A 27,604-nucleotide genomic window follows, 5' to 3' on the forward strand; every position below is an offset into this window, starting at 1 on the left:
GAGTCTTAATTGGGGCTGAATTGGTCATAAAGAGGAACAAACTGTTTAACAAAGTGACACAAAATCATGGTGTTAAATACTGTTAACAAGATAAGGCATGATACCCAATATAAGACTGGGTTGTTCTCAATGTTGTTCCACTTTCTGCCCCTAATCATAATTATTTCATTGGTTTACCTTGAAGGGACAAATACCTTGCAGGAAAAAGAAATGAGTAAACACTTCTCATTTTAATTGTTGAACTGAATCCTATTTTTCAGCGAAAAATAATTAGAGCCTGTTGCAAAAAGTCAAAACACATCTAGTAAATTTAACTTAGATGAAGAACCTAAGACTTGCTTCCCTATTTAAATAGTAAATTTGTTTTTTTTTTTTAACATAACTTCTGCACAAGAATACATGGACTGTCGGGCTTTCCACTTAAACTTACGAAGCACGTCTATTCATAAACCCTTTGCATTTTTTTTCTCTTTCTTTTTGCTTGTTTGTTTGTTTGATTTTTTTATTTTTTTTTTTTTTATTGTTTTTTGATGCGTTAATCGAATGGTCCTGCAGTCTGTTTCTTTTTAATACATCCGTGAGTCTGTTCATTGAATACAGCCAAGGAAGTTGTTGCTGATGTTTCGACCAATCAGCTACGAGGTTATTTGTACGCCCTGCCCAGGAAAAATAGGCAGCAGGACCAGGACGAACCGTACCGCTGGCAATACGGCGTCACATATTTTGATTTTGATTTATTTATTTTTATTTTATTTTTTACTTTGGAGACAAAATAGCTAACGTAGGATATTATGTTTCATAAGATAAAAATGTAACAGAACTGTGAGGGAAAACAGTTTCTATTTGGTAACGATAGTCTTAGCGAGGTATTAGAAGCTAGCCGAGTTAGCTAACGTGCTGTAATGCTGTGTGACAATACGTCAGCTTGCTTCAAAAGTTGTTATGCCATTTTCTCTCTAAGAGGACCGTATCTTGGAACATTTGCTTAGTGTTCATGTGGGTTTTGTGTCACGCCAGTTGTTGAGTGCCGCCGACACGCAGCAGTCGGATGTGTGTCTCGCGGTTACTAACCTTGCGTGCTCAAATTTCAAGCTAGCAAGAAACTACTCGGAACAGCTGCGTCGAAGGCTACCAAGCTGGACAAAACTTTGGATTTAGTCGGCTTCAAATCGGGCTCGGCAGGTCCGCTGACCCCTCAGAAGAAGATGAAGAAGAGGAAGGAGTTGAACGCTTTAATCGGACTCGGGGACAGCAAGAGGAAGAAGACGAAGAAGGGGTCTGGTCATCGACTCCTCCGAACCGAGCCGCCAGATTCCGAGTCCGAATCGAGCTCGGACGATGACGAGTTCAACAACATGAGCAGCGGAGCCAACTTTGGCAAGTAAGTGGTCGGTTTAAAACCTCTTTTGACACAATGTGGCCATTGTTACGTAGTGCTTTTTATTATTGTAGTTATATAATCCGCCAAGTTCATAATTATTTTTGGGCAAGTAAACAAGGAAGTGAAAAGACCAAATATAATTTAAAAGTGATGTGAATGTTATACTCGATTCAACATTTGAAGATGTCTAGCCAGTTTGCTAGTGTTTACATTTATGAGACCAAACCAAATGGCAAAGCATTGATAAAACCGTTTTGTTTGATTGTCATCTGGAGATTCAGTATATCCTGGTTACTAACATGGAGGTCGGCCTTTTGTTGTTCATTGTATACTTATCTCTGCCAAATTAGGACACAAACATTTGCTTATTCTGCATGAGTAATGTTTGTTAATGCATTGTATTGTCATGAATGCTCACAATGAAACTGCAGTGTTTAGCACTGTTGGCGCAGATTCTTGTGATCCAGCGTGCTGCGCTGTCTTGTCCACTGTTGCGCAAATATATCAAAATGTTCTTCTGTTGTTTCTTACAGAAGAAGTTACTCCCAATGCTGCAGCGTGTGCTACCCCTTGCTCCTGTTCATCATACTGGCTGCCTGTGTTATGGCCTGTGCTGGTCTCATATGGATGCAAATTGCACTGAAAGAAGATTTAGATGCCCTGAAAGAGAAGCTGCACAGCAGTACGATTTACTGTGTCTTTCACCTTGTGGTAGTCATTAAAAAGACCCCTGCTCTGCTATAGCTACATTACACAGTTATGTATTTGCTTGGCTTTAACTCTGCTGTTAATGTATTCTGCTCTTTTATGACAGTGGAATCCAGCCAGAAGGCATCATCGAGTGAAATACCCAAACTAAGTGAGGACCTGAAAAATAAAGACAGAAAACTTGAGGAGCTGGAAAACGGCGAGCGAGGGTTGAACAAATTCTGGTCGAACCTCACAGAAATTAACAGAAAGGTTGGTTACTTCAATTAAAATGAAGGTCCCCAATAACAACCTCTCATCATGTCATTTTCTCATTTTCACCATTGAGAAAATGACAACATTTTGTTACAGTAGAACTGTAAACTGTATACGTTTCACTGGCTGTACTTTTGGGCTGTTAAAACGTATAGAAAATAAGTCTAGCTTACCATTTTCAGTGCCCATTGCTGAACAACAGTGTTGCAACCCAATATGATCTTAAAAACAACCTCTATTAAAACAAAATATTTGTCCCTCCATATACGACTGTGACAGTTTTGTTATTCCTTCCAAAAGGAAGCTATTCACTCTGTGTTGAATGAAAAGATCATCATGAAAGACAGATTTTTGTTTTCCATTTTTTCTTGCAGATCAGTTTGCTAGATTCTGCCGTCAACCATTTAAAGGCCAACTTGAAATCAGCTGCAGATCTGATCAATCTTCCCACTACAGTTGAGGAGCTTCAAAAGGTAAAGGAAAAAAGAAAATGAACATTTTAATAAAGAATTTAATACTCAACACTTTGCCAAATGTACTACTAATATAAATTGTTCTTTTGTTGTACTACAAAAAAACCTTCTTTGCATTTTCTGTCTGTCTGCAGAGCGTAGCCACAATTGGCAGCACGCTGACGACTGTTCAACATGATGTGAAGACTATGCAGGCTGCGTTTGAAAATCAAAAGAAGGATGACGATCTGAAGAAGACAGTGGTACTTTCAAGCCGTGAATATTATTTTACAGGGGCAACATTAATGGGTTCAAAGGCAAAGCTGGATGTCCTTTGTTTTGCAACGAGTTATTTGTTGTTTTATTTAAATCTCTGGGCGCGCTGCCTTGCCCGAAGGCTGCTTTTCTCATTAATCATTAAAACGTGAATGTATGGCAAGTGGTAGCACAAGTCAAGATCACGTTGCATTGAGGTGAATTCATCCATCAACTAGTTTTCTGGTGACTCTGAACTGAGTCTGTTTGCATTGGGCCAGCATACAAACATGATAGATGTGTGTCGGTCTGCTTGCTGGTGAAATCGAGATTTACCAGTACGTACAGCAGACAACGTAAAAGCCAGAATATTTTCTTTGCTAGGCTTTCATCTGAGAAGTGTTTGGGTGAAGGGCTCTTGCCATTTCTTGGATATGTGCATCGTGGTTCATTCATAATAGATGAAACAACAACTGATCTATTTTAGGAGCTCAAGTGTTTCAGTTTGACTGGGAAAATATGTCACAGAAAACTGCTGAATTCATTCTGCATTTATTTATAGTTGTAGTTCTACACAAAACAACATTTTGCAAAAGAAAATCTGATCTTAAAGTGTTTTTTTGCATATTTAAAGTTATTTTGTCTGATTTCCCAAGATGACCAAATTGACATTCTAAAAACTTACTTCAAGGGTTTTTTCCACTTTTCTCAGATTGAGACTCAGCCATGCTTTGCTGTTCAGAGTTTAAACGGAAATCGTGATACTAAACCACAGTGTAACAGGGCGAGCCATTTCCTTCTAAGAAGGAATAAATGAAAATGCTTACAAGACAGGTTGTTGCTAATCTTGGATCACCCAGTTCTTTTCTTCTGTGTTGTTGCTGCTGTCAGTGATCTGCCACATCTGTCACTTTTTTTCCCTCTTGGACTGAAGGATATTACAGACCTGAAAAAAGCGGTGAACGAAGCTAACAAGACAGAGACGCTCCGCCACAGTCAGTCAGAAGAGCACATCAGCACCTTATTCTCCACAATTGCAACTCTTCAACAGAGGGTGTCGTCATTAGAGAACGGGACAAAGCAAAGTGTGAGTACTGTTCCAGACTTTAGGTTGCATTTGCTAAAAGCTGAATGTTGATTTCTTCTCACCTCACAAAGATTTTAGTCCTATAGGCACATATTTAGCAGTCATCCACAATATACAGAGTCAACCAAAATAATAATGATATTTACTTACATCAGTAAAAGAAAAATATGCATTTCAATACCAAATTTGTTCAAACATCACAAGATTAATACAAGTGACCTTTGGCCACTACATTTACAAGAGGTGTCCGTACCATAATTTGATCAAGCTTTGAATAGAGGTACTTTTACAAATGAAATATTTACCCAGTTTTTTATTTTCCTTAGGTGTGTATACATTATCTTGACCCCCTCTTTGATTTTCCCTGATTGTAGAACTGTCAGGGCACAGGCTGGGTGGTTAACCAGTCTGCAACAACTTGCATACGCAGCATAACAATTAAGACTAATAAGTCTCAGCCAATAAAACCCATTGCATTGTTTTCATCCAGTCGGTAAACAGACATTTCATTTGTCAAGTTGATCTCCTGTGGACCACTTTATGACTCTATGCGTAGGAGTATAATTTAAAACGTCCAACATTTCCTTTCAACTAAAGCCCATTAGGTGGCACTATTTCTGTCTGGAAGACTTGCGCCTCACCTTCCCTTCTTTTTCCAGTCACAGGACAACAGCACAGCAGCTGAGCTGTCAGCCACCAGTGAGCGTCAAACAGCCAAGGATGTAAATCAGACTGTAACGGGCGAAGTGGCACCAGGAAATGTGCAAGGTGCCGTGCTGGATAGACCTGTTTATTGCTGTGTTCCCCAGCTTATTGAAACACATTTAATAATGTGCTTTCTCCATTACCTCAGAGCCTTCCACACCCCAGCCGGGGGCTCAGGTGAGCAGGCGCCCACGCTTTTCAGCTCGCTCAAGGAGAAATGCCAGGACAGGCTGTCCAAAGAAGCTCCACTTGCCTGGAGTCACTTCACTGAACGGTAGGCACAAATACTGCAAAGAGCACAGCATTTGTTGTCGTCATGTTATGATAGTTATTATGATACATGTAATAGAAAACATTTTATTATTGAGATTGCGTATCTTTACATGTTAGTGTAAGAACTACACGGTTTCCTGCTTCCACAGTTGTGGGACACCGGTCACTTTTTGAACTCAAGCATACACATTTATGCTTAAATAGAAAACTCGGCTACAATTGTTAGTTGTGAGACAAGCATCTTTATCAGACCAAAGCGTTAAAAGAAAATAGTCACTGGTACTTTAACCTGAACATCATCCAGTTTTTTCCTGTTCAGTAATAAAACTGCTCTTTTACAGCTTTGGAAGGCATCTTTGCCCAGGCAGGCTTCCAACAGAATTCACCTGGATTAACATACAATATCCTGAGTGAAGTACTTGGAGCGTCAGCTCCCAGCAGCAGTACCATGGAGTGTGTTGACACTGACAGAAACCAGAGATATTCCCTGGCGGAGCTGAAAGTGGCTCTAGGTTTTTAAGTGCTGGCACTGACGGCAGTGAACAGTATTGGGACGCCCTGTGTGGTCTGGGTTTTCTCCAACTGCTGCACATTTTTGTCTAAATATTTATTTTACTGACTGTAGACCAGTGGCACAGTGCCCTCAGCTGTCTCATAGACCCTCAGTGCAACATCTCATTGACAAATTCTCAGTTTAAATTATAGACATCATTTACTGAGCAAAATAAATGATTCCAAGTATGCAGGAGATTCAGCCTCATCTTAAAACTAAATGGTGATTTTAATGGTTGAACTTGGAAGATTTGATTTTTTTTTTTTTTTTAAGTTTGCATGTCACCCTCATTTTCCTTTTCTCTTTTTTCCTGTTGGTTTCTTGTTTTCCCACTTATCATGTAATTTCCTTCTTTTTTTTTTCATTATTAGTCTATATTTCCAGATATCGCCACACACCACTTAAAAACCTTCTATTTTTCAGTTTGTTATTTATAGCTCCGGACAGAACTTTATGAATGTTTACAAATGACTACTATAAATACAAACTTTGTCTTTTGTTTGGTTTGTAGACAGGTTTCTATCTTTTCAAACACAAGTTTTTAGCACTTGAGTGATGAGTCGCTGTATGTTTGGTCTTTCCTAACCTTAAAATGTGACCTCCCTTCTTGTTTATTGTGCTTTTTTGTCATTTACTTCTATTTAGTTGTTTGGTTCATTTGTGCTGTTTTCATTTTAGCAATTTTGAACTGTACATGTTTAGAAGGGCTACGAACACTTAATCATTCAGAAAGAATTTTGAAGTAACTCATATGCATATGTAGCAATAACAAATTAAAATGGATTGCTTGTTTCATGCTGCAGTAGACAGATGGCCCACATAGCTCACCATGCTTGACAGGTAGTAAAGAAAGCACTGACATCACTCTTCTTATATTTATATTTTGTGTTTTTGGGGGGGGGCTAATGGTATATCTGAAGAAATCTGGTTTATCTTGCTGAAACATTGTGGTATTCTGTAAAAATGGTTTCAATGTGTTTACAACAAACAGTATCTTGTAAATGTCGAGTTAATAAAAAAAAAATCCTGTCTTAATCTCCATATTGTACATTTTTTTGATAGTTCTGTTGTACTTTGCATGTTGCCAATAATATTGTAACATGAGGCAGTTATTTATAAATTCATCATAGTTAACTTGCTTTTGCTGCAAAACTGGGCGAGCGGAAAATGCATCAGTTCTAGCCACCATGACGGACAATGACATTGACTTTTGGATCCATGCTGCTACTGTAAATAGGGGATTTTATGAATGTGATTTTGTGAGAGCACCGATGAATAAACACACAGAAAAGATGTGATTGTGGTCTTTCTGCTTATTTAAGTCAAACTTGGAAAAATCTGTATCACATTTCCACAAATCAAAACATACAAAATGACAAAGGAGGTGTTCACAAATATCTTTACAACAGTTGGTTTGCTGACGCAATTCCATATGGAGATTGTTTTTCTTTTCCAGAGACAGGATTTCATTCAATCACAGGGACGGACAGTCACCCATGGATCCATTTGCAAATCATATCAACTCAAGACAGAGCCCCTTTGGCCCTCCAGTCCCCAGACAAGAGCCCCAACAGCTCCTCTTCCTCGTCCTCTTCCTCGTCCTCCTCTGCCGCATCCTCCTCTCTCCGCTCATCCTTTCTGGACCGAGGAGCGCTTCTCACCATGTCTCGCTTGTCTCTCAGCAGTTCCACCCTCTTGTAACACTGGATTTGCTCGTCGATCTCGTCGATCTGCCGTTCGAGGCGTCCCTCTTCGTCCTCCTCCGCCACGATGGCCTCAGACTTTGTGTTCACCTGTCGGATCTCCTTCTGAAACTCCTCCCACTCCTTGTCCATCTGATCTTTGGGTGCGTCGACGTTGCGCACCTTGGCGTCCCGGACAGGGTCGTCAAAGAAGCCCTCGGGCAGCGCCTCGGCTGTGTTGTCTTTCTTCTCGGGGGTTTTCTCCGGCGCATCCGCTTTGAGGATGGACCCCGAGTGGGAGATTGCGGGCGCGGATGGAATGGAGCTGTCAAAGAAATCTGCGGGCAGCCCCGACGCCGTGCTACTCTTTTGACTGGAGGAACTTGCAGTTGCAGCTTTGTCTGCATCATCGCCGTCATCATCATCGCCGTCGTCGTCCTCATCGTAAACTCCAGCCAGCAAACTCAAACCTGCAGATTTGTGACTTGACACGGGGTCCTTGGGCTTTGCAAAGAAGTCGCTCGGCAGTCCTGACGCTGACTGCCCTGCGCCCAACGAGGGTTTCGCCTTTTTCCCGTTCAAATCCTCATTTTCCGGTGCCTTTCTCTTAACTGGTTGTATCGGTTGCACTGCAGCCTGGTTCTTTGACCCTTTCAGCTCGGCAACTTTATCTTTGTGCTGTTTGCCAAGGATATGAGTTGGCCACAGTAGTTCGGACTTGACATGCACGTTGCAAAGGGTGCAACTAAGGTGTCCGAGGCTGTTGTATTTAGCGAAAGGAGAATCGACACGCTTCTTTTCCGTTGTTTGTCGTTGTTTTTCCCTCATCAATCGCCGAAGTTCTTCCTGGTTTACAACTTTCTTTCCCTTCTTAGAGGTTGCCATGATGAAGAAAAAAAACACGAAGCTGCTTTGCTAGCTGGCTAGTTGTTTCCACTTTGAAAGCGCCGTCTAGTCGCAGCGGTGGCGTCCTGCTGCCCTCCGCACTTACGGTTTTCTTCCAGGAATACCACAGTTCAAAAGAATGCTAAAGTTTTCGGCTAATCTTTGGTTCTTCTTAGGTAGTCATAACTGCGTCGAGTGGCGCACACATTTTCTGCTCGCCCGTTGCGTCTCCTAAAAATGACGTGAAACGAACCAACTCGCGCCCAGAAATGAGCTTTGTAATAGTCTCGCGAGAGTTGGTGTTTCGCGAACGCTATCAAAGGTGCTAGCCTAGCCGCAGTCCGCATCTTCCAGCTCTCCTGGATGTATATTTTGTTGTTGCCGCAACGCGAACCGCATCGACCCCGTTTTTGATGGTGTAGCCTGGAAGCCGTGCAGAAACAACGATGTAGCCGTTGGATCCTCGATTTAATTGAAGGGTGTATGTTGACTTAGTGCGCGCCTGCTCTATTATGTTTAGCATTGTTTTATGTTTCCATCGCCGCGCCCATCGCAGTGTCCTGTGTTTTATGTTCTCGTCGCTCGTCGGCTAACGTTCCTGAAGGCTAACAGGCTAACACTATGTCTGCTTTGAACGTCTGTGGCAGGCGCGGCACCCTTTAAGAGAGATCTCCACGTTACGAGAACCCTTCGCTCTCGGTTCAGGTGAATCAGAAGGTCATTTGGAATTGTGAATACGAACGTTGTCTCCACGGCATCCCGCAGAGCAGTATTTGCCGAGCCCAGTAACGTCACGCTACGGTGGTCATCATGACAGGTGAAAAGATACGCACTATGCGAAAGGACCACAACAAAACAAACAAAAACGACGAGAAATTGGACTCCTACGACGAAACCTCCAACGGTTCCAGTAATCATTTCAAGTCCAACAAGGCTTTCCAGAAATCGTCGGCACTGCAGCAGCAGCTGAACGAGAACAATATAAATGGCAACCCCTCATCGATTGACACCATCGTCAGCGATAACAACAAGAATCCGATCATTCTGACGAGTAACGTGTTCGACTTCCCCGTCCACGAGTGCGTGTTCAAGGGGGATGTGCGGCGGCTCTCCTCTCTCATCAGGACCCATAGCATCTCCCAGAAAGATGTCCATGGTAATCCTCTTTCACTCACCGCGTATCCAGTGGATGTATTCACAGTGCATTCTTTTGATCAAGGTTGATGTTTGAAAGAAACAGGAACTCATCAGCACGCTTTTTTTCATTTTTTTTTTTGCAGGAAACACTCCTCTTCATCTAGCTGTGATGTTGGGACACAAAGGTGAGTCAGAGTCAGAACAGATTTATAACCGCCTGTAATACAGTGGTGTTCTGTAATCTTCATGGCCTTTTGTGATTTACAGGATTTACCAAAATCAACTAAAAGCTCATCAGAAGCTTAATCTACCAGGCCTGGAATATTATACTAAATCGGCAGCAGTCCATGGCTCACATCTGTCATGATGTGGGTTTATTGGAGAACATTTGGCTTCGTCAGAGGGGCCTCGGTGAACCTGCTGCACTCAGCGTGCATTACCTGACCTCGGCAATGTTTTTAAACATCATAGTTAGTTTTCCTGCTGGCAGAAGTTTCTCTGTCACTGCAGTGGGAACTGATTCTGATACTGTTTGCAGTGACTGAACTGAATTTGTTTGTCTGTTTTCACACAGACTCAAATCGACTGTATTCAATCTATTATTTCTTTTTTCTTGTCAGAATGTGCCCTCCTGCTGCTTGCCCACAATGCTCCCGTGAAGATAAAGAATGCGCAGGGATGGAGCCCGCTAGCTGAGGCCATCAGCTATGGAGACAGGCAGATGAGTAAGTTGCCTCCATGCTCTAATAATCTGTCTGCCCCTCCTTTATCCATGCGCTATGTGTTGTTGTTTTTTAATTATTATTTATTGTGGAAGTTGTTGCATCACCGCAAATACGTAAAAAGATGTATGAAAAAGCTGAAGGTGGAGATTTTCTCTGTCGTCCAGATGGGCTGGAAGGCAGCCTGAATGAAGGCTTAGCGATGGGAAGGTCTTAGCGCTCATCCTGGTCACTCGCCTGCTTTGCAATGGCCCTGCTTTTAAACTGACGTCTGGTGAAAAGGATTGAAATGACACTTGAAAGCCAGCAGCTAATGGCTCCACTGGTTCACTCCCTGCACCCTTGTTGTTTTTTTTGTGAACGCAACATGCACTCGTAAAATGCAAAGGGGCATGATAAAAATCAAATTGTGTATGAAAGCTGCACATTGTTCCTCAGCAGTCCTGACAACTGACTGAGTTATCAGCGTCCTCTCGTCGTGCTGCCTGTGATGGGGGTTGTGAGGCCCAGCAGTGTGAAGAATGACCCTCAGCCTTGTTAGTATGCATCCTGGCTCCCTGTGCCTGCTGTTGCATGCTGGCTTGGGACTGGGACTGAGAGTTTTCGCTTTGAGAAGGTCACATCACTCTCGAGGGTTGAGGGAGAGGCGCCGCACCGTCGGCAAGGGTGCCCGACAACACGCTGCAATCAAATTGAGATGACACAGACAACAGCTGGCAACCACGTAAAACCGTAGTAGCGCAGTTAATGTCAATGCGCAGCGTACGGCTGCAGTGTTTCCATTGGCCATCACTTTCACACACGCACGCGTCCCGCATCAGCGGTTCGCTCTTGTCCTGTATGCACAATGACAAACTGTCAGAGCACAGCGAACGCCTCATCAGCACCTCTGTCCCTATTTACCTCGCTCAAGATAGCTGGGACACATCATTTCACACTGTTACTAGCCCATGCATGTGGAGAAATAATCATTTGTATGCAGTAGGGATGCAAATTATCGATTCATTCATTAATCGTTAGTTGGTTGACCTGATCAATCGATTAGCAATTCATTGATACGTGGCCATTTTTCCTGAGAACCTAAATTTCACATTCAAAAATGTGTACAAAGCACATTATTTAAGCCTTAAATAATGTTGAGTCTCCATTGTGAACCATTTTTACATTAGAGAGCAGAAAAACACCCTAAACATTTATCCTCTTGGCTTCAAGTTGACTTCTAATGGCTCACATTTCAACTTTTATTAAAAAGCAGTTTAAAAATAACTTGTTCTCGGTGTATAATGACCATCACAGTACCTGCAGGTGAATTGCTCTTTCCTGCCACTACACTGTTGTAATGATATTAACTACCCGTGTAAAAAATGTTCAATCAATTGTGACTAATTTAATTATATTAATTGAATTCTTAATTGACAATTAATCAGTAATCGATTAATTGTTAACATTCCTATTATGCAGGAGTCAGTTGTAGGCAATTGCAGGTGCCTCTTCATGTGTTTTAGTTTTAGTTTTTTTTAATGATCTAGGATACAAAGCGTCAAACATCCTGCAGATAAGACGTATTGTGACATTACAAAAAATATCATGAAGACATCTGCCTGTTACCTTACAAGTAACTATCATGGCTTCTCATGCATTATTCACAGGAGGTTGACAGATTTATTTTATTGTTTTTTCTTAATATTTAACGTATAACTTGATTTCTTTATTTCTTCCATCTAATTATTTCAGTCACAGCAATACTGCGGAAGTTGAAGCAGCAATCCAGAGAGAGCGTGGAGGACAAGAGGCCAAAGTTATTGAAAGCTCTCAGGGAGGTGAGGGCTACACCGTGATGCTTCCCGCTTACCACTGTTGCTTATAATTTGTGTTTTCAGCTCTTAATCACGGCACTCTGGCATTTTTTATTTAACTTTGAATTGTTTTTCCACACGTTCCGTCTTCTCTGCAGCTTGGAGACTTTTATCTGGAGCTGCACTGGGACTTTCAGAGCTGGGGTTAGTTTTCATACTTCACACAGAATGTATTATCTCTCTTTTTGATGGGGTCTCCTTCCTGCCCACATTGATTCATTTTCTTCTTGTGTTCACATTAGTGCCTTTGCTGTCCAGGATGCTTCCATCAGACGCTTGTAAAATCTACAAGCAAGGAATTAACATCAGGTAAAATGTCAAACACGGTTATTAAATAGAGCTAATTAAAGCGCTCAGGCGCTGCGCCTCTGAGGAAATATGTAGTTTGCTGGGTTTTCTTTTCTTTTTTTTGAGGCAGCAAACTGTTGATATCCAGGTCACAGACTTCTTTTAGGTCCCCGAAGTAGGACACTGAAGTGCTCACAGCGCCTCTCCTCTCTGGATTTAGGCTTGACACCACTCTCATAGACTTCACAGACATGAAGTGTCAGCGCGGGGATCTCAGCTTCATTTTCAACGGTGACGCTTCACCCTCGCAGTCCTTCGTGGTCCTGGACAACGAGGCCAAAGTGTACCAAAGAATACACCACGAGGTGAGCGGTCGCATGCGGATGCAGGTTTGTCCCGTCGCTGCACGCGCCAGCAGCGGTCTTAGGTGAAGTGCGCAACAAATGTCTAACTGCTGTTCGTCTCCTCCTCCCGCCTCCCCCAACCAAAGGAGTCAGAGATGGAGACGGAAGAGGAGGTGGATATTCTAATGAGCAGCGACGTCTACTCCGCAACTCTGTCCACCAAGTCCATCTCCTTCTCTCGCAGTCAGATCGGCTGGCTGTTCAGGGAGGACAAAACTGTAAGCCCGTGCCAGAGACACAGCAACTTATTTTGAAGTGGCTTTGTGTCCCTTAAGAATTGTATTTTCAATCTCATGTCATGCCAGTAGATCTCTTCCACGTCGGGCCTTTAATATCACCCAGCAACAATAACAAGCAAACTAATTATGGCTGTTTTTATTATTAGTTATTGTTTGTTAGGGGTGGGGGAAAAATCAATCAATTCTTAGATTAATCGCGATTATGAAATTGCCAATTATGAATCGATTCACAAATGTTTTTTTTTTTTTTTTTTTAATGAGGCCGGAACTCATGTACACTGAGTGTTTTTCTATTTTCTTCAAAATAGAAAAACACTCTCAAGCACAAATACATGCTGTGGTTTTTGGCCAAGTTAAAATGTTATTCAAGTTCACCGTTTAAGGTGACGCATACTAGACACACGAGCACGCAGATCCAAACCAACTCATGAGTCGAGACACCGACGACACACACAGCATTAAAGAGGACTGAAAAATTAATTTGAGCGGTTCCTCCGGGATTTGAAGCTGGCGTGTGGCAGCATTTTGGGTTTTACGAGGTTGAGCGGGAAAAAAAACTCGGCAAAAGTCCCACTGTTTGTAAGTTGTGTCACGCTACAAACAAATATTGTGGGAACACGACGAACATGAGAAACCATATCACCTGCTGGCAGGAAAGGACAGAAAATCCTCCAGTTGCTCCAAACCAGACAAGCATCCACAATACCAGAACAAAGCTGCCAATATGTCATTCCACGGTATTTTACATGCATAGGATAAAGATATATTTATATGAATCGCGATAAATCGCAATTCTTGATTAATCACGATTAATCACGATTCCCTGAATCAGAATCGAACTGAATCATCAGGTACCTCGCGATTCTATGGTTTGTGTTCCATTTTTTATATATCGTTTTTGTTGATTAAAAAAATGGGGGGAAAATGAAGATTTGTCTCGCCAGGCTCATAAAATGATCCATTGAGAATAATGTAAATGAAAAGTGACTTTGCGAGTCAGCTTGTCTGCTTGTTTGTCACACAGGAGAGGGTGGGAAACTTCTTGGCCGACTTCTACGCGGTGAACGGCCTGGTGCTGGAGTCTCGCAAGCGGCGAGAGCACCTGAGCGAGGAGGACATTCTGAGGAACAAAGCCGTGATGGAGAGCCTGAGCAAAGGCGGCAGCATTGCCGAACACACGTTTGAGGTGAGGGCGAAATGAAAGGCTCTTGCTGTCCGTGCCAGCCTGAAAGACGGCGAACACGCTGCTTGATGTTTTGTTTTTTCCTTCCTGTCTGACAGCCTGCGAGAAGGCTGTCGCTCACAGCTCCAGCTCCCAACACTATTTCCTGGGAGGAGTACATCACGGCAGAGCACGGAAAGTACGCATCTCTGTGTGTTCGTTCAGCAATTTTCCCAGCGCTCTGATCAAATGGAAATGACGCCGCTCATCGCAGATGATAAAAAGCCGCGTCTGCCGCTCTGTTTCTGTTTTCAGGCCACCTCATCTTGGGCGAGAGCTCGTGTGCAAGGAGAGCAAGAAGAACTTCAAAGCCACCGTAGCCATGAGCCAGGATTTCCCCCTAGGCATCGAGTCGTAAGCACATCGCTCTCCCCTCAGATCTATTTACAAAGCCCCGTGCACCCATTGATCCAGGCATCCAGGCTGAACGCATGTGGACACACTGGGGAGAGCTTTGCAGTGAAAAGGTTGAGAGTAAATGAAAGCGTTGGGATCAGATAATTGAGGCGGGTAAACAAGAGGGTTGCTCTGATAGTTGCAAGACCATCTGATGAGACAATTAGAAATCAGCATGTGGCAGCAGCACTGTGATTCTTATAAATATTCTGAAAAAACCTGCTTGTCTTGTTTGGTTTCAGTGTCCCTGGAATGCCTCAGTCTTTCCCCTGCACGCTACTGTCATCTGTTTAAGCGATGACGTTTAGTGCACATGCACAAGCAGACAACTCCCCTTTTATGAGGAGTCAAGATAAATATTTTTCACTTTCTCCTGGTTGCTTGTTTTTTGTTTGTTTTGACACTCAAATTTTTAAGTAGAATTTCTTGAACGCTATTAACCTGCTTAATATGCAGGACATGCAATACTTGATACTTACACTTAATAGCAAACTCCATTCCTTGAGTGGACGAGATGTGTTGTGGCGTCTAAGTTGTACCAAAAGTGTTTACTATAACTAACGACCGCAGTGGAAGCAAAGAAATGGAAATAAATGTTAAATACAATGATTAATATCATTACAACCCGCAATCCTCACGTTGTTGCTGCTCATATACTCACATTCTCTTCCTACAGGTTACTGAATGTCTTGGAGGTCGTCGCCCCGTTCAAGCACTTCAACAAGCTGCGAGAGTTTGTCCAGATGAAACTTCCGCCGGGTTTCCCAGTCAAACTTGGTGTGTGTGTGTGTGTGTGTGTGTGTGTGTGTGTGTGTGTGTGTGTGTGTGTGTGTGTGTGTGTGTGTGTGTGTGTGTGTGTGTGTGTGTGTGTGTGTGTGTGTGTGTCCCAGTTAAAGACTCTTCCTCCTCTCTTTGTCTCCCTCACAGACATCCCTGTGTTCCCCACAATCACAGCCACTGTCACGTTTCAGGAATTCCGTTACGATGATTTCGAAGAGTCCATTTTCTTCATCCCTGAGAAGTACAAAGAAGATCCCAGCCGCTTCCCTGACCTCTGATGTGCACAAGGACATGCACCCAACAGGGAATAACCGAGGAGAATGGAGGATTTTTTCTCTCTCTCTCTCTCTCTCTCTCTCTCTCTCTCTCTCTCTCTCTCTTGGGAAACAAAAAGGGGGAAACGAGCTGTGTTTTATTTACTTGTGTATCATCCATTTGTAGGGGCACGGGGGGTTCGGGGGGAATAGAGAGGAACTGATACTTTTACCAGTTAGTGCTCATTTGCTAACAGCTCCAAAGCCAATTCTTACAGATACAATTTTTATTAAAATAATATTTTCTTTCATTCTACCTGCTGGTTAACTTCCTGAGCGGTAAGAACGACTGCTCTGTGCTGCTGCTCTCCTCTGCTAAACTCGTCTGAAGACATAGCCTGGACCCTTCATCGTCACCAACGTCACTTCTCCGTCGTCTTCCCCACCCAAAGGATTGATCACTGAACGCACATCCTTCCACCCACGCTGGCGTCGTCACCTGTAAATAATTCACGCCTCATCTGTAACTCATAGAAGAAAGAACCACAAACATAGCCCCAGTATATCCCTGGGCTGAGCTTAATATTCATTTATAAATGATATACCATATATATAAATCTATAGAGGAGTACCACTGTGTAGCAATACATCTCCAGAACTGAAGAATGTTTTTAACCAGCTGGGAGAAGGTTTATTTGAACAACTCAGCATTTGACAGTGTGATATCCAAGCCTTTCCTCCTGCGCAGGACTCGGCCTCCTGTACTTTCAGGTTTCGCTCATCTTACCTCTCGGCTGTCTCTGTGTTTGTCGTGGTATGGAATCCGTGCTCTGTGCGAGTGAATAACTGTACTGTATCAAGGGTTGTTGTGTGTACGTCTGTGTGGGAGTAATCCCATCTGGGATATCAGGTATATTGTTCCTAGTTTAATACTGCACTGATATAAAGGATATTTAAGGCATGCTAGGGCTGCGGTCGGCCTACTAAATCACATGCATCTTTTAAAGGTGTATCCTCTTAACGTTTATTACTTTACCTGCGGACTGGCTGGGATTTGAACAAAAGGAAAAGTGGAGTATTTGTTGAGAATTGTTAACAGTAACACGTTGAAACGCCTTTTAGTGCTTATAAAATCCCTCCACGGTAGTCATCAAATGTTGACTATTCCTTATGTGTTTGTTTGTTTTTAGTTTGTTTTTAATTTGGGGAGCGAACACTAAGCTGTGAAGTTGAAGCGCCAGATGGGAACGGATGAACTCACTCGTCCCTGGCTTTTGTTCATATGTACTGCAACCATACCTACTTCACAACCCTTTAAATAAAGCACCAGCATCATGTTCAGACATACTTGGAGTGATGAAGTGATCTCTTGTGTCTTTTTCCTGGCTAAATCTCAGGACACGTGCTAGATTGCTTGCCTTAACGGTAGGCACTTTGTTTTTAAAACATTTTAAACATGTAAATTAAAGTAAAACAAGTAAGGCTTGTATTTGAACTCACGGCTTTAATACATTCAGTATGGCATGAGAAATAAATAAATAAAAAAAAGTGCCGCGCGTTCGCCACACATATGGGGGAGTGACGTGAGCTCAATGTTCGTTAGCTTGTTTCCGTCCAATGTTTTTGCGCATTAGCTGCTCAGTTTCTTAAAAGGATTCGCACCTCCGCAATACGCTTTCCGTCCAGTAGGTGGAAGCAAACTCCACGCTTAAATAGTGTGAGAGCCACTACAGCTTGTGTCCTGACCCCCATACTATTTTACTCATTCGAATGTAGTGTGTTGTAAAGTACGGTCTGAAATACTTAGAATGTACTTTGTACAATGTACTTTGACAACTGTTTTTACAGCCAAGGAAAGAGAGCAAGCAGGAGTGGAAAGCATGTCTTCATCAAGCTGAATTGCTCAGTGCAAAACACACCTGAGTGTAATTCGAGGGGCTTGCTGGTTCATTTCCCTTTCCAGACGTTGTAAATTCTCAAGTCATTTGCCAGACTAACCAGAATCAGAACCAGAAAGATTAAAGATAAATGCTGTGTTTAGGTGCCACTCCTACACTATTATTCTGAGTGGGCCAAATGTTACACAGTTGACCCAGAATTGGGCTCGTTAGAAGCCTTTTGTTTCCCAGGTTTCAAAATGAAACTAACTGGGAGCCTCTGCTCTTGATCCGGGGGGCGTGGCCATGGCAGAATACACACATACACATTGCCATGAGGAAGGTCTTAGACACATCAAACAAAAACTCACGTTTGTCTCATACAGGGGTCAATATCACTCTAAGGTGCCTTTGAGACTTCCCAATTTCCCCCCAACAAAGCAGAGATTTTCCATTTAACTACACATTTATTGTATTAAGTAGATGTTGTGCTGTTAGAAATACATGCTGGTCAAGCTCCCACACTATTTATAAATGAACTGCAAGCAGACAATGTACATGCAAACCGCAAAATATGTCAACCCTCTCAATTGTAGTTGTAGTAGAATAAATACATTACAATGACATAGTGATTATAAAATGTGTCTTTTCAGAAAGCTAATTAGTCATTTTCTCAACACTATGTTTTAGTTAATGGGAAAAGTATTTGGATAGTAAAACTATCTGTTTCTCTATAAAATAAGCGAGAATCTCTTCTAAATAAAATCTAACAATAAATATATCTGGTCAAACTTTCCAACAATACTATTTGGCCCTAGCTTGTTTATAAAGGAATCACACAAAGAGTTTGCTAACTTGTGAAAATATATTTGTTTATTTTCTTTGAACATGAAAATAACAGAGTGGACAGTAACATGACAGGTGGGCCTTGGGCATAACAGGGTGGACAAATCGTGAAAGGTCATTGAATGGCCTCATTTCGCAATAAATCAAAAACAAATTATGTATATATAAAAAAAAATAATTAAAAAAAAATACCAGAGGTCCTTTTCCCATGTAGGGGGAAATTACCAGATAAACAGACTGGTTTTGATATGCTTTACCTGCACCCAGCAAAACACCAAGAATGAGCCATTACGGTTTCCATCCATCCATCCATTTTCCATACCCGCTTAGTCCCGAGGTCAGGGTCACGGGGGTCTGCTGGAGCCTATCCCAGCTGTCTTAGGGCGAAGGCAGGGGACACCCTGGACAAGTCGCCAGTTCATCGCAGGGCCCCATTACGGTTTCATCATTGGATATATTGCTGTTGCAATTTAACTTTGTAGATTTAATCAAAACAAAATATAATCAACAACCAGGATGCATAGGTTTGAAAACAATTCATTTTTTAACACCTTCAAGTAAGAAGAGAGGCAGAAGACGTCCAAGTCTGTTTCGAACAGGAAACAGGGTCACTGATGAGATATTGCACACCATCAACTTTTCATACGAGAGCCACAAGTGTTCAGCATTGATGTTTATTTTTTGGATCCTGGATATGCCATGCCTTTGGAAATATGGACCACGGTCTATTTAAAGTTTAGAATAAAATTGGATAAACCGCTTACTTCAATCGTTTATTGAGCGGTTTAAAGGCACGAAGGTATAGTCGACCACAGTTATGGGTGATATATAGACAATCGGAGTCTGAACAGTTTCTTAATCCCCAGGGCTAATTATCTCCATTACAGCCCTCCTTTCAAGTAAGAAAGCAAAGAGAAGAGAAATCAGATGCATTTATAAACTAACTAACAAGCTATCTCACAGAATGGCAACATAAGAGCACAAAACAGCACAGATTAAAGTGATGAGTTGGAGAGACTGAAGGACTCCTGTGGCCTTCTGCTTTGGTTCTGGGCGGGATCAGTCTAGGAGTCTTTTGGTGATTGATTTTTCATCCCAAAGACAACCAGAACTGTTGCTGAGCAGCAGGTGCAGAGACGTTGTTGATGCAAGTGAGCCATTAATTCATATCTAATAGAGTTGGAAGCTGAAACTAGGGTGCAGAACATGTCTACTGCTTTGATTCCAGGTGAAGGAAGATGATCAGGAAATTATTAGGAAGTACAGACAGCAAGATGAAACGCTAAGTTTACACTTTAAACACATGCGTCACAATTTCAGTTTTATATTTATTCCAGTCGTGAACACAACTATTTGACTTGCTTGGAGAGCAGCATGTGAAAGACTGGAGTCATCAAGAACATAATGAGACAACTCTGAGATCCACCGTCTCACACAGAATCCTGAAGATGAGGATGAAACTGGACCGTTTTTAATGATCCCTCAGAATCTATTGAAATCACAGTCCCTCAGTTGGGTTTCGATGAACTTGAAACACTTGTCACAATCGCACTTTGTTGGAAATTCTCCAATATAACGTTGGATACTACTAATAAGGAAACTAATGCTGTAATGATTAAAACACAAAGATTCCGTTGGTTTTCTGATCAGCTTTATTATAAAAGAAATTACTGATAAAACACATTCAAATAAAAGGAAGCAAATGCATCAACTACTTTGAGAGGCCAGATGATGCCTAAGCAACACATCACAACAACAACAAAAAAAGAAATTGTGAAGATACAAAATGTGGGGAGGTAACAAAACCAGGCAACACAAATTTGAGAAATGCTCAACCTACTTCCAGTTTAAACCATCTGTAGTTGAAGCTGCAGAGAAAACAAAGCAACATCATGGAACACAAAATACTGGGCAGTACGTCTGCAAAACCAGGACTTTTTTTTTTTGGAACAGGATACGTCAATACATTTCACATTTTAAATTCAACGAAGGGCAGGAGAATGTGGGGCAAAGCTGGATGGAGCATCTAGTCGCTGACGTCCATGTCCTCCTCATGGCGATCGTCAGCGCCGTTAACCTTGGCTTTAGCCGGCCGCGCCGTGCCATTCCCCTCTACAGACTGGGGAGACAAAGCAGAGTCGTCAGAATCCTTCCTGGCCTCCCGTTCCTTCTCGCTGCCATAGCCTTGTTCTTCTTCATCATAATCCCTGGTGATCTGTCAAAGAGAGACAGGTTCGTGACATGCACAGTCACAGCATGTTGCCGTTTGCCACAGAGCAATCAAGACTCGCAGGCGAGGACGACGGACGGCTTCCGGCTGTCAAATATGACACCAACCTTGACGTCGCCTTTGACTCCGTCTGACTTCCTCTCCCGATCTTTGTCTTTGCTCTTCTTCTTCTTGCTGTTGGAGTGTTGTTCCTCTCGATCGTCGCGACTGTAATCTCTGTCACTGCGACGCTCGCGCTCCCTTTCTCTGTCCTTGTCCTTCTTCTTTTCCTTTTTGTGTCTGCAGGAGAAAAAGCACAGGGAGCTCACGCTAAATTGTACAAGCCTGTTTTCTAAAAAAGTTGTTGATGGAAAACCATGTACATCAAGAGTAGATTGAGTCTCTGGAGAAGAGACCTTTGGTTGGAATTGCTTAGAAAGCGCAACTTTCCGCCATTATCTTTGTTTGGTGCAAGTGTAACACCACAGCTGTGTTACTATCAGTAGACTAACCTTCGCGGGGACTGAGACTTTGAGTTTTTCCTTTTAGGGGATCTGCTGACAGTCCGACTTTTCCTTCGTCTCCTGCTTAAAGTAAGAGACAAAATTGGCTGAGAACTTCATGCGGCTTGTCCCAGACTAGCGAGGAAATGGATGTGATATTAAAGTGTGTATGTATTTTAACACAATTTCTTCACAAAAGAAAAATAAAATGATACATATCTGTAAAAATAAATAAATAAATAAATAAATAAAAAAAAGAAAGAAAACCCTCACCGACTACCACTGCGTGACCGTCTGGCTGTACTGTAGCTCTTTGGAGGCGTTTTGGATCTCCTCCTGCTTGACTCATCTTTCTTCCTATCTCTGTGGACACATTGTACATTGAGATCTGAGCGCTAGAGGTCTCATATGAATCAGGTGTCCAACAGCAGCAACAGCAGCAGCAGCAACACACCTGGACCTGCTTCGAGATCGTCTGCCTCGGTCACGAGAGCGGGTGCGTTTCCGTCGCGGGCTTCTTGAACGCCTCCTGCTTCTTGAGGCCGAGCGTCTCCTGGATCGGCTCCTGGAGCGCCTGCAGCGGGACATGGAAGCTGTTGTCAGATCACTCTCAGACAACAACAAGCCTCTCAGCGCGACAGACAATTCCTCAAGGTCATCACCTGTGCCTTGAGCGAGATCTGGACTTCCTCCTCCTGGATCTGGACCTCGTACGAGACCGAGTGCGCTTCTTGCTTTCTTTGTCTGCAAAAGAAAATAAAAGAAAGTCATTACTTGGACGTGCATGAGAATACCACAAGCAAAAAATGCTGGCGTCCCAGTATAACTGTTGGGTTAGCAAAGCACTGCTTTTCTGTACATACTTCCTGGTTCAATGGCAGCAGAAATGAGCGACTGGGCCTCTCTGACTCTCTTCATGGCTTCTTCCATTTCTTTATTGGATGTGTCGGCCTTAAGGCTCGCGCTCAGGTTCAATCCAGCAGCTAAAGGATTCAGCCTGAACAATGGCACATTCATTAGAGACTCATCATAAGTGAAACAAAACTTTATTATTGCCTTCAAACTAGCTATACTTGATGCAGGACTTACTTTGGGTCCGTCATGAGCTTTAGCAGCTGATCAGCAGCCTGAGGGTAAAACAAAAGGAAAAAATGTAAAGTTTAGCCAGGACTAAAAAAATAATTATGCAAGCCACTTTTTGAAAACAGGTTTTGGGTTTGTTTTATGTGAGAAAGCTTTCACCTGAGGATTCATATTAGGTCCTGCAAACCCAAAAGCTGCCATCGCATCAATGGGCGCACCAAAAGGGTTTCCTCCCATCTGCAGGGTGACACACAAATGTTTGAAGGTTAATTGATGATTATAATAATATACACAGTAGCAAGTCTTTGCTGACTTTAAACATAAAAATATGACTAAAAGTGTAGCTCTTATGACGCTTATGGCAGAACTCGGTTCTTTGTCTTCGTGTGTTACTTGCATGCCAACTAACACACCAAGTACAAAAAAGTGACAGCTCGTGCATTTCTTGATGGGATGGATTTGTCCGTGTTGCTGTGCTTAAACAAGCCAGTTGGGATTTTGCTGGATCAAAGTAAGGCAACTGTAGACCTGTTTTTGTTAATGTAGGCGAGGTGGAGGCTCCACTGCACGAGTGCTAGTAGCCATCTTCCCTTAGCTAGCAGCAACAGTGAGCAGCTGGCCAATCACTAGGACCCAGCCACAGATGGAGCAGGTCATGCTTTAACAAAGCATGAAACTATGACACAAAAAAACAAGGATCTCATTCTGCAAAAATAATTTTGGATGGATATTATGAACTATGACACATAAGTCACAAATGTGTAGAAAACTGCGAGTTTGGATCCTTACAGCTGGATTAGTGATGGGATTGGGTGTTGGAAGGAGTCCGCCCCCTGGCATCATCCCTGCAACAGCATTAGCTGGCGCCAGCAGTGACAAAGCTTTAGCCTCATCTGGGATAGAGCCTACAGCAGAAATAAAGACGGGCGTTAGGACGAGAACATAGAACACACACAAAGACAGATTGATAACATAAAAAAGGTCTTCTGCATTTCTCAATACTGGGCACAATACTTGGTTACCTTACATGTCAGAGATGAGCTCCCACAGTTCAACACAAGCATTGCAGTGACATAACTATAGCTGGAATACATCACACTACTCCAATGAACACTGCCAAGAATTGATCACCTGAGTGTGTATTTTAAGTCATGAACCAAACGTTAGCAAGCACAGCTGCCTCTCCAGTTGGGTGTGCCCTCAATTTTCATTTAGACGTTTACTGAAACAAGCGACTCACGTCGGCGGCTTCGCTACTAAAAGCACACAGAGAGAAATCGAGATACAAACAACAGAGAGAATTTTAGGGATTTGGAGAGAAACTGCACAGGTTGTCAGCATCAACTTACCAAAAATACAAATGTCAGATCTACTAAACAACAAAAAGCAGAATTCAGGTTGGGTAGTGTGCCTGTTGTACAGCATTTCTAAAAATATTCTTACCTGCCACTGAGTTAACCATATTGTTAATTAATCAGTGCTGTTTGATTCAATCCAGTTAAGAACATAATGATTAAAAAAACAAAGATTATCACCCCTGACTGACATTATTAGTGACTGAATGCAGAAAAATAAACAAATCACAAAAGCATTACAGTAAATCCACCTCTGGACCACTCAAATGTGACCTTAGTACTGACGCACAGCAATGACAACATTTAAAAAAAAGAAAGAAATAATGATAATAAAAAGCACACTGAAGAGAGAAATTGCTGCAGGAGACAAAACTGTTGGATGGTATTTTCACCAGGGCCTGGTTTACAGGACTGGCTGAGCCAGGAAAAAGAACTGTAAAACACAACAACAAAAGAAGACCACTGTTAAAGAGAATAAATTTACCCTAACAGTGAGTCATGTTGGACGTGCAACTGAAACAATTTGTTAGAGTGACTCTCAGCCACGACAGTCACCAAAGAAATCTCATGACAGATAACATATGAAAGCAACAGCATGTGGATTTCACCTCAAGGCTACAGTTCCCAAACCTTTTTCTTTCTTTCCTTCTTCTTTTTTTTTTTTTTTTTTTAAAGATTCACTGACATGTAATGGGGGAAAAGGAACTTGTGCCATACTGACACAGTACACTTGGCTGGCCTGCCAAAGGACAATATAACAAGTTTCTGCAAGGAAGGAACCCACAGTTCTATATCCAGACCAGTCAGGTGCACTGTGCGTGTGGCACAGATGACATTCGCCTGATGAGTCAATAAAAGTGTAAAGGGGATTTTGGAACGTTACTTTGTTCTCTCCCCCCTCCCTGCACAATATACTACTGATATACAATCAGTAGTATATTGTGTAGATTTAAGAGGATATCGTTTTAATGTCCAAATAGCAGCCTCAGCAGGATAGTATCCACAGCTGCAAGTGTCTGTTTCAAATTACACAATGGAAAATTTTGTGCAGTTTTTCGCATATGCATCTGATTTATGACCTTATATGAAAGCAACATGAAAGATCAGAAGAGGTGCAAGGGTGAAAGAGAAGGCAGAGAAAGGATAGAGGACACAAAAAGAGTGGGGTGGGACTTCAATGCTTGCTGGCCTTTGCAAATGCCTATAATCCTCTGTTGGCAGGCAGAGGACCACTTTGAGCCATCAACGAGGGGGCTGCTTTTGCCTTCTTCACTACAAAAGTCACACACACACACACACACACACACATACGCTCACACACACACACTCACACACATATATACACACACACACAAACACACACAAATAACAGAGAGAAGTTTAACAGGTGATAGTCCAATACGGGGGATAAAAAAAGTTGTTTGTAAAAAGTCCACTTTGGGATTTTAGCAAAGGCTGCAGCACCGCTGTCTTGATGTGCAGGAACTCCGTAGCTTTGTTTTGTTCTCTCAAAAAAACAAAGCCTGCTCAACGCAGAGAACATTGCTGTGTGTTTATCTACAGAGTAATATAAAAGGTGTGTCCACCTGTGTTTATCCACGCGTGGGACTGAGTAAAAGGTTAGGGTTAGACCTAACCCAAAAAACTTCTTTACTGTTTTAGTCATGTCATCCCATCAACATGGAACACTCACCCAGAAAATAGAAAATCAAGAGACAAACCTTCAGCGAAAGGAACCACAATCAATGCTCTGTCCACAAAAACGGTGTTAGTCAGATGCTGAGACACTCCAACAGACTCTGGCTCCTGGAACTTCACAAAGCACACTCGCGATGTTACTGGCATTGGAGAATCACTGCAGGGAGAAAAGGAGGTCAAAAAGATGTAGTGTTAACACTTGTATTCCCCTCCAGCATGACAAAATAATGTGGCCAAAGACCTTACAACAGTACTGTTATGTTAAAACTTTTGCCCTTTCACATGAAAGTGTGTACAATACGTGATAACCATATACACAACACTGGAACATAGAAGTTCCATCAAGATCTAATCACTTTAATTTGGGTTTGTTAATATTCAACTGCTGCTGCCATTTTCACTGTCATGTCCAGCTGAGGATATGAAAGTCACCAAAGCCCAAGTCAACTTTGGAGCACACCTATGGACCAGATGTTCAGGCAGCTAATGTACCCCTTTGTTTTCATGCATGACGGTATAACCCTAACCTTGGCCTGAATTATTGGCCTTCAATGTTTGCTCGTTTATTTTTCTGGGGGTGAGAGGGGCGGTCCTGAAGTGGGTGGGGGTTATAGTGTTGGAAGATCATGTTTCTTCCAACACTAAATTCATAAATAAACAGTTTAAATGGCACAGAAATAACGTTTGAACACTAAATCCTAAGATAAAAGATAAATTACACACAAATAACGTTACAAAAACTTACAGGGGAAAAAAAAAAAAAATCTAAATTCTATGCTCAAACTAGACTATACATTCCTTTTGGCAGACGTTATAGCAGTTGTATCTTCAATATAAACCGGAATTTATGGCTTATGTTGAACAAAATCAACAGGTAGAACTACAATAAACGTGCAAATAGCATTAGCACGAATAAGCTACTGGGGTGTATTGAGCGATAGTTAGCTACATTAGCGATTCGCATGCGAGGCCTACACACACCACCGGTAGCACGTTTAAAAAAAAAACACACAGCTATTTTCAACGTGATACCCCAAAGGTTAATGCATTATGGTATGTGTAAGCTTCTCAACTCACTCTGGTGGAAATAACTTCAGTTCTTCGATTGTTCCTAAAAATCCGAAAAGTGTTCTCATCTGCTCCGATGTTGTGCTCGGCGAAACGTTGGTCACCTGGACCACCTTTGTGGTGTAACTCATTTTGGCGACAGACACAACGCAACAAAACGCGTTACCACGAAACTACACTTAAATAAAGAGAGACGCTCGGGGTTATTTGAATCCAATTTAGAGTTGGAAATTGGCGGGCCTGAATTCAGCAAACGACACTCCGACCATAACTCCAACGGACTACGAAACTAGCATTTCGCCGCCATCTAGCAGTAATCCCGAAACCACAAGCGCATGCTCAATTTGGGGAGTCTGATGTGACGTCAACGTCTTCTTCTTCTATGGTGAGGACGTCGTGTGAGAAGTACGAAATGCATCCAAGGATTATGCTGCCCTCTATAATGGGTGACGAGTATTTCAATTCATAATTTCTTGTACGCGATATACCCCCTTTCATTCTCATTTCTTACAGCTGTGAATAAACATAGAGACGTGCTTATATATGAGGACAATGAAGAATGAAGTAAGTCATAAAGCGGTTTGCACATACGAGGAAAGTATGTTTAATTAACGTATATTCTGGCAAAACATCTTAGAGTTCCAGTAATTTCAGACATGTTTTCAACAATATAAGTTTTTCATTCCAGACAACCGTGTTGGAAGACTGAAAGAAGTGTTTGCTGCAGAATGATATCGGCATGCAAGCAGAGCAAACTCTCAGATACTGTGCTCAATTTAAACGTGTAGAATATTTCTGACTAAAAAAATGTATTAGTATTAAATTTAGCATTTAAACGCAACCATATTTTCATACTCAAATTTCAGACACAGTTCCTTCCAAACCTGTTCTCAGTCTCATCAAGTCTTCCTATTAAGTTTATTAAGTGTTCAATGAGATAGCTCCATGATAGTTTCACAATCTGAAGTCACATTCAATCACAGAAACAAACACCTTCTGATTTTGTAGCTTCTCATTAAAAGGTATATTGTTGTTGGTATATTGTGGTGGTGTTCCACTTAAGTGCGTTTGCTGGACAAGCCAAATCTCAAACCTGCCGGCGCTGCTGTTGAAACTCTCTGCACTAATAGGTTTTTTTCCCAGGAGGAACAATACACTGATTGTCCACAGACTACGTCTACCATAATCCCTATACCTGGATTACAAAAATTGCAATGCTCACACAATTAGATTCGTACAAAAGCTCACATGATAAAAAATAAATACCTCCCACCCCTCAAAAAAAACCAAAAACTTATTTGAATGTCATATTATTTTCTAAAAGTTGCAATTTTGTTCTTACCAAGATTAATCCTAATCCAATTGACAACCACAAAATCCGTTCTAGTTTTTGTATATAAGACAAATGTGGAAGAATTGATGATTGACTGA

General features: G+C 42.0%; 4 protein-coding genes across 8 annotated transcripts; 2 read left to right on the plus strand and 2 right to left on the minus strand.

The window, feature by feature from the left end:
• Nucleotides 1–634: 634 nt before the first annotated feature.
• On the plus strand, nt 635–6,962 carry efcab14 (EF-hand calcium binding domain 14). Of its 2 annotated transcripts, none has more exons than XM_076021524.1 (9): nt 635–1,381; nt 1,918–2,063; nt 2,196–2,341; nt 2,719–2,817; nt 2,952–3,059; nt 3,986–4,138; nt 4,798–4,906; nt 4,992–5,117; nt 5,458–6,962. In XM_076021524.1, the coding sequence occupies exons 1-9, from the start codon at nt 1,206–1,208 to the stop codon at nt 5,634–5,636; spliced, it is 1,242 nt and encodes a 413-aa protein (XP_075877639.1). In that variant the 5' UTR covers nt 635–1,205; the 3' UTR covers nt 5,637–6,962. The 2 variants fall into 2 exon arrangements, with proteins under 2 accessions (XP_075877639.1, XP_075877637.1); XM_076021522.1 differs by having other exon boundaries at nt 636–1,381; nt 1,915–2,063.
• Nucleotides 6,963–6,967: 5 nt separating this feature from the next.
• znf830 (zinc finger protein 830) lies at nt 6,968–8,462 on the minus strand. Its single transcript, XM_076021525.1, has one exon. The coding sequence runs from the start codon at nt 8,234–8,236 to the stop codon at nt 7,193–7,195; it is 1,044 nt and encodes a 347-aa protein (XP_075877640.1). The 5' UTR covers nt 8,237–8,462; the 3' UTR covers nt 6,968–7,192.
• A 107-nt stretch (nt 8,463–8,569) lies between these two features.
• LOC142885250 (ankyrin repeat domain-containing protein 13C-like) lies at nt 8,570–16,899 on the plus strand. Of its 2 annotated transcripts, XM_076021520.1 has the most exons (15): nt 8,570–8,717; nt 8,884–9,392; nt 9,517–9,558; nt 9,994–10,098; nt 11,830–11,915; nt 12,050–12,095; nt 12,194–12,260; nt 12,460–12,628; nt 12,730–12,861; nt 13,907–14,068; nt 14,164–14,243; nt 14,360–14,458; nt 15,177–15,277; nt 15,428–15,614; nt 15,646–16,899. In XM_076021520.1, the coding sequence occupies exons 2-14, from the start codon at nt 9,047–9,049 to the stop codon at nt 15,556–15,558; spliced, it is 1,566 nt and encodes a 521-aa protein (XP_075877635.1). In that variant the 5' UTR covers nt 8,570–8,717; nt 8,884–9,046; the 3' UTR covers nt 15,559–15,614; nt 15,646–16,899. The 2 variants fall into 2 exon arrangements, with proteins under 2 accessions (XP_075877635.1, XP_075877636.1); XM_076021521.1 differs by having other exon boundaries at nt 8,576–9,392; nt 12,460–12,604.
• A 2,992-nt stretch (nt 16,900–19,891) lies between these two features.
• On the minus strand, nt 19,892–26,511 carry LOC142885253 (uncharacterized). 3 transcript variants are annotated; one of them, XM_076021526.1, is made up of 12 exons: nt 26,183–26,511; nt 25,129–25,262; nt 22,842–22,957; nt 22,212–22,289; nt 22,059–22,096; nt 21,833–21,966; nt 21,632–21,713; nt 21,424–21,543; nt 21,243–21,332; nt 20,979–21,053; nt 20,595–20,766; nt 19,892–20,472 (listed from the first exon to the last, which is right to left on the minus strand). In XM_076021526.1, exons 1-12 carry the CDS (start codon nt 26,302–26,304, stop codon nt 20,284–20,286), a joined length of 1,350 nt encoding a protein of 449 aa, XP_075877641.1. In that variant the 5' UTR covers nt 26,305–26,511; the 3' UTR covers nt 19,892–20,283. The 3 variants fall into 3 exon arrangements, with proteins under 3 accessions (XP_075877641.1, XP_075877642.1, XP_075877643.1); XM_076021527.1 differs by having other exon boundaries at nt 20,979–21,050; nt 26,183–26,510; XM_076021528.1 differs by having other exon boundaries at nt 19,892–20,376; nt 26,183–26,510.
• Between the last annotated feature and the right edge of the window lie 1,093 nt (nt 26,512–27,604).

The sequence above is a fragment of the Nelusetta ayraudi genome, unplaced genomic scaffold, assembly GCF_046127955.1.
Source record: "Nelusetta ayraudi isolate G7.1 ecotype Tasmania unplaced genomic scaffold, CSIRO-AGI_Nayr_v1 ptg000011l, whole genome shotgun sequence".
NCBI lineage: Eukaryota > Metazoa > Chordata > Actinopteri > Tetraodontiformes > Monacanthidae > Nelusetta > Nelusetta ayraudi.